We start from the raw sequence: 6,000 nt of genomic DNA, 5'->3' as shown, positions 1-6,000 counted from the left end.
TCTCTCTCTCTCTCTCTCTCTCTCTCTCTCTCTCTCTCTCTCTCTCCCTCTCCCTCTCTCACCCTCTCTCTCTCTCTTTCCCTCTCCCTCTCTCACTCTCTCTCTCTCTCTCTCTCTCTCTCTCTCTCTCTCTCTCTCTCTCTCTCCCCCTCTCCCTCTCTCCCCTGCTCCCCCCTCGCCTACCTCTGTGCGTCTCCCCAGTCCTTATTTGGCTGGACGGGAGGGCTGGCGGGAGCCAGGCCGCCAGAGAGCTGGGGGGCAGGGCCGAGAAGGGCGGGTGGGTGGTGCTGAAGGGACAGCTCCGACGCGGCCGCGGCGGCAGCCACAGATCCCGGAGCCCAGCCGCGGAGGAGCCGCTGGTCCCCTCGGCGCTGGAGAAGCCTAGCGCAGCCATGCCCCAGGCCGCCTCCGGGGCAGCGGCAGCAGCAGCAGCGGCGGCGGCGGCGGCGGCGGCGGCGGCGGCGGCGGCGGCGGCGGGAGCCGGGGGAGCCCGGCGAGGCCGGGGCTCTAGGTCCGCTGCCCGGGCGGGACGATGAAGCGGCAGAACGTGCGCACGCTGGCGCTGATCGTCTGCACCTTCACCTACCTGCTGGTGGGCGCCGCTGTGTTCGACGCGCTCGAGTCCGAGCCCGAAACCACGGACCGGGAGCGGCTGGAGCGAAAGCAGCTGGAGCTCCGGGCGCGCTACAACCTCAGCCAGGGCGGCTACGAGGAGCTGGAGCGCGTGGTCCTGCTGCTCAAGCCGCACAAGGCCGGCGTGCAGTGGCGCTTTGCGGGCTCCTTCTACTTCGCCATCACCGTCATCACCACCATCGGTAACCCGGGCGGGAGGCGACTGGGCGGAGTGGGACGGGGCCCCAGGGGAGGGTCGGCCGGGAACACCGAGCGTGGGGAGCAAGCCTCGGAGAAGCGGAGGGAGGAGAGCAGAGAGGGCCCTGGGGTCGCGAAGGGCGAGCGGGGCTGAGCCCCCCGGGGTCACGGGGGGCCTGAGGAGCAGAGAACGGGGGGCCAGACACTGTAGGCACTGAGTGCCGAGGTGCGAGGAGGAGGGCCGGCCAGCGGGGCGCAGGGGTAGCCTCCAGTCCCAGGCAGAGCAGCTGAGAGTCCCTCCCTCAGCAGCTGCCTCTGCATAGCCTAAGACCCTTCCCCTTTAGCGCACTCGTAGATCTGCTCTCTGGGAGCCCTGCCTGCTGGGAGAGCAAAAAGCGAAACGGGGACGATCCCCCCTCGTCTGGAGGAAGCAGGGAAGACCCTCTGCTCCTGCTCCTGGGCTTTGAGCTCTGGGGAAGGACTTGAGGATTCTCACTTTTAGACCTCCCTGAACTTGGCTCAGGCCCAGCAAGGGAGTTCATGAGGCCCGGAATTGGGGTTGCAGAAAGAAAAACTGTCCCTGGGTTTGAGAAAGACACTATCCCAGCGTATGTACCACCATCCAGGGGGTGTGAGTGAAAGCGAGCGTGTCAGAGCGTGACAGTGTAAACCACACTCGTGTGTGTGTGTGTGTGTGTGTGTGTGTGTGTGTGTGTGTGTGTGTGTGTTGGGAGCTGGGAGCTGTATGGGTTAGACGTGGGTTCCATTTATTTATTGCCAAGGAACGTGTGCGAATGTCGGAACTGTAACTAAAAAAGCAAAGTGATAGGTTTTCCTGTAAGGTTTTTGAAATCTCAGACATGGCACCCAGCGCATCTGGAAGAATAAGGGACTGCGTGGGACTCTGTGTGTGCTAAAGGGTGTGTGACTGTATATGTATCAGTGGGTGCATATATGTGAAGGGGAAATGGGCGTGTAAATTTTCTTTTAAATCTCTCTTGGGACTGGCATCCCGCAGCTGGAATTCCCAGCTCAGCACTACTCTCCTTTGCTTCCTACTGTCCCAAAAGAGAATCACCTTGTAGGAATAATTAGAATTCTCCCTCTCTCAGCTAGTGCCGACTGACAGTCCCACACCCACAGTCATTCCTCCCTTGGGGAGGCTGGTTCCAGGAAAAATGTTCTTCAACAGGGCTAAGCCTGCAGGATAGTGCAGGGGACTGTGTGAAGGGAGAGAAGGGAGTTTTCTCTGTGGCAAGAAGGCTTTTTGAGGAACACACACCTTCCCACTGCCTGCCCAGTCTTTTACCAGTCTTTCGGTTGCCTTCTTCACATATTAGGGAAAGAGTTTATGCTACAGTTTAACATCCAGGGGGATCCAGGCTAGTGAAAATAACCCCTGCCACTCCTCTTTCTCATAAATCCTCCACTTGCTTCCTAAGGAGCTAAGGAACTCTGGTGAAAGACAATTGTCTTTTCATTATCCTCATTCTCATCATTTCTTACAGACTCTTTCCCCTGAAAAATGATGATCTTCCAACAACTCTCATGTCCTGTTTCCCATTAGGTTTGGCCAGGGGAGGGGGGATTGAGGTATTTTCCTTGGAATCAAAGGGAAGGAGTAGTAAAACATGGTGGGTAATTAGTATGGTTCAGTGATCACTGGTCTGTTTTCTGTTCCCAGCTGAGCTCCTGACCTGCTGAGGAACCATAAGCAAGTCCTGGTGCCCTAGTATTTACCCCTGCATATTGGGGGTCAGGAGTCCTGATTTTGGGAGGAGAGTTTGCTTATTTTGTTCCTTTCTGAAGACAAGGGGTATGTAATCAGTAGACAATATAGTCATATAGGAAATAAATCTCAGTCCACTGTTCCAGCAGGATACTGTGGGCTAGGTTAGGATGACTGACTCAGGGGTTATTTGGAAAGGAGGCTACCTCCATCGGAATTGATAGGAACTCATTCATCTAGGCCTCCATCATTTTATTCTTTTCCTTCTTCCTACCCTCATCTACACCTGACCACCTGGACCTAGAGATCCAGTTAAAGGTCTTTGAAATCCTTCCAAATATAATCAGTTACTATAGTCTATCCATTCTTCCTTTGAAATGTCTCTCATATTCCCCTCAACATCCATTTTTTTTAAATTACCACTGTTCCCACTCTAGTCTAAGCTTCAGTTTCCTCACATCTATACTGCAGCAGTAGTTTCTTAGCAGATCTCTCTGGCTCCAATATTCTTCTCTCTGCCTTCCAATCCATCCTGCATATGGCTGCCAGATTAATCTTTCTAACGCACCACTCCCCTGTAAAGAATCCTTCAGTGACTTCCCACTGTCTGCTGATGATAAAGTTTTAACTCCTTATCCTGGCACTCAAGATCTTTTGCTATCTGACTCTGGTCAATACTGTGAAACCCTTTTTTTCCTTCTCTGCTTCAGAAATCTTCCACTCTAGTCGTCTTAATGCTTGCCCAACTGGCCATGCAAATTCCCAACCTATGGTCCCAGCTCATATTGATTCCTAAGCCTGAAATGCCCTCTTCTTCCCTCTCCATGTATCAAAGTCTTCCAGGGGCAGCTAGGTGGCACAGTGAATAAAGCACCAGCCCTGGAGTCAGGAGTACCTCGGTTCAAATCCAGTCTCAGACACTTAATAATCACCTAGCTGTGTGGCCTTGGGCAAGCCACTTAAACCCATTTGCCTTGCAAAAACCTAAAAAAAAAAAGTCTTCCTCTATTTTGAAAGCCCAGATCAAACCTCAAACCTTCTTCTAGGAAGCCAATTTGCCATCTTCTCCAACTCATGAGGTTCACCTTCTCTTCCAGACTGCTACAGCCTGTACCAAATAAACTATATTATTTTTGTTCAATTCAACAAATATTTATTAAGTATTTACTAGGTATAAGACACTGTTCTGAAGAAAGAAAGGCAAATGCATGCACGTGTGCACACACACACACACACACACACACACACACACACACAAACAGACCTCAAGTAGCTTACAATTTACTAGGATGATAGAACATGTAAATCAATATCAAGTATATACGGGGTATCCTGAAGTGTTAACTCAGTATTAAGCTTTAATAGCAAAAATCATGAAGACTGTTGAGAAACCCTGTATAAAAACAATTTCAAGAGGAAGGAGAAGTAGTGTGTTGTTATAGATAGAGCTAGCCTCTGACTGAAGAAAACCTTCAAGCTGGCTCTGTAATCCTAGACAAATCATTTAGCCTCTGTACCCTATGAAACTCTCTATTACTATGAGATGCAGAGAAAATATTGTTTTAAGTACCAAAAGTATACTTCATGGGAGTTCCTTAAAACCAATGAATTCACAATCCCAGTTCCAATTCCCTTGAAGAGAGAGAAAGTGCATGTTAAATGGGAAGACTCAGGAAAGGGTAAGTGTAGGAGGGTGGAACCAAGGCTGTGCTTTTAAGGAAGCTAGAGATTTGAGGAGACAGAGGTGAAGAGGGGGGTACATGACAGACACTGGAGTCTCCTTGGTAAAGGAATATAGACAGGAGAGAGAATGTGATAAACAAGTAATATATATAGAAGGTTAGTTTGACTGAAGTGGAGAATACATAGAAGAAAATCAAATGTAAGAAGAATGGAAAGATAGGTGGAAGACACATTAGGGAATTCCAGGCTAAGGATCTTGTTTTTGATCTAGAGACAGTAGAGGAGTCTTGAAGACTATAGGGGTTGACATGTTCAGGTCTGTGTTTTAGGAATAACCATTTATTTGGTTGTGGAGAGGATTGAAAAGTAAAGAGAATTTAGCTAGGAAAATCAGTCAAAGGTTATGAGAACCTGAACTAGATTAGGGACTTTCTGAATGTAGAGAATTGGATGCATATGGGATATTTTATAAAGTGAAAATTGGCAAGAACTAACTTAAGGAGAACTGTCAAAAATGACTCTATTTTAGGGAATCTGGTCTACTAAAAGAATGGGAGAACTCATATTATCCTTTGACCCTTAGCTTAAGCTATTCAATATTATTATTTATATGTTGTATTCATCCAACTATAAGGTCCTCTAAAACAGATTGCCTCTTTGCACACTCAAATCCTAATCATCTATGTGGTACACAGGGAAGAATGCTGGATTTAAAATCAGAGGACCTAATTTTGAATTGAGTCTGCAATTTATTCCCTGTTCTCTTGGGCAAGTAGCTTTACTTTCTCATCATGTACCTTCTTCCTACCACTGGAGAGATGAGTTACCATGGGTAAGGCATATTGTAGATACTGATGGCCAAAGTTAATGAGTCTATGTTGTTGAAAAATTTTTGTTCCAATGGAAAGTTCACTGCATATGAGAGGGAAGGGTATATTTGGAAAAAATATGAAACTTTAAAAAATAAAAATGAAGTAAAAAGGCTGGATTAGATGACCACAAAGGTCCCTTCTAGATCTAAATCTATTCTCCTATGCCTTTGCATATAGTATGTTCCTAAATGAATTCAGAAAGCATTTATTAATAGCTTACTGAGTACAAGGTACTGTGTTAAGCAATAGTAATAGAAAGAAGAAAATAAAAATGTCCCTGCCCTCAAAAAGATCATATAATGTGGGAGGGGGGAAGGTGGATTAGAGGTATATTCAGAAAAAATACAAAACCTATATTAAAAAAATAAAAAAGTAATTTCAAGACAAAGAAGAAGTTAACATGATAATAATGATGATGACACTGGATATTCACACATACCCTGAAACCAGACCCTCTTATTACTTTCCAAAAAGAACTTTGTACTCCAGGAAGTAAAAGACTAAAAGCAGCCAGAGGGAGACAGACAATATGTGGGTCTGGTGATTATTAATTTATGATGCTTTTGGTAAGAGGAGAAACAGCATTAGGGCAGTGTGCCAGCACCTTGGTTGTCCCATGCTCCCCCTCTCAGCCCCTTAATTATTCCTCCCTTTTCCCTTTCTGATCACTAAAGCTCACTGCACCTGCCATCTTAGGTCTGATTAGGAGCTTCCATGTTGTAGTAAACTCTCACAGAGTACCTGCAAGTGGTTGGCATGGAGGTAGGAGGGTTGGGGGGGAGGGTTGGAGATGGGATAAAAGTACTGCTATGGGGCATTTTGATCCAGGAGCTCAGTTTTTGACTGATAGAAAACTCAGGGGCAGCAGCTGCTTCTGCTTCAAGGCCTCTTTGACAGCCTGGGTGG

General features: G+C 47.5%; 1 protein-coding gene across 1 annotated transcript in view; it reads left to right on the top strand.

The window, feature by feature from the left end:
• The first annotated feature begins 532 nt into the window (after positions 1–532).
• Positions 533–6,000, top strand: part of KCNK3 (potassium two pore domain channel subfamily K member 3) — a 70,821-nt gene continuing 65,353 nt past the window's right edge. The window contains exon 1 of the mRNA XM_074209918.1: positions 533–815. Within this exon, the coding sequence (XP_074066019.1) occupies positions 533–815 (283 nt within the window). The remainder of the gene's footprint in view (positions 816–6,000) is intronic.

Source organism: Macrotis lagotis, chromosome 1 (assembly GCF_037893015.1).
Source record: "Macrotis lagotis isolate mMagLag1 chromosome 1, bilby.v1.9.chrom.fasta, whole genome shotgun sequence".
Lineage (NCBI taxonomy): Eukaryota > Metazoa > Chordata > Mammalia > Peramelemorphia > Peramelidae > Macrotis > Macrotis lagotis.
Note: the sequence above shows the minus strand (reverse complement) of the source record. Positions and strands in the feature narration are given on the sequence as shown.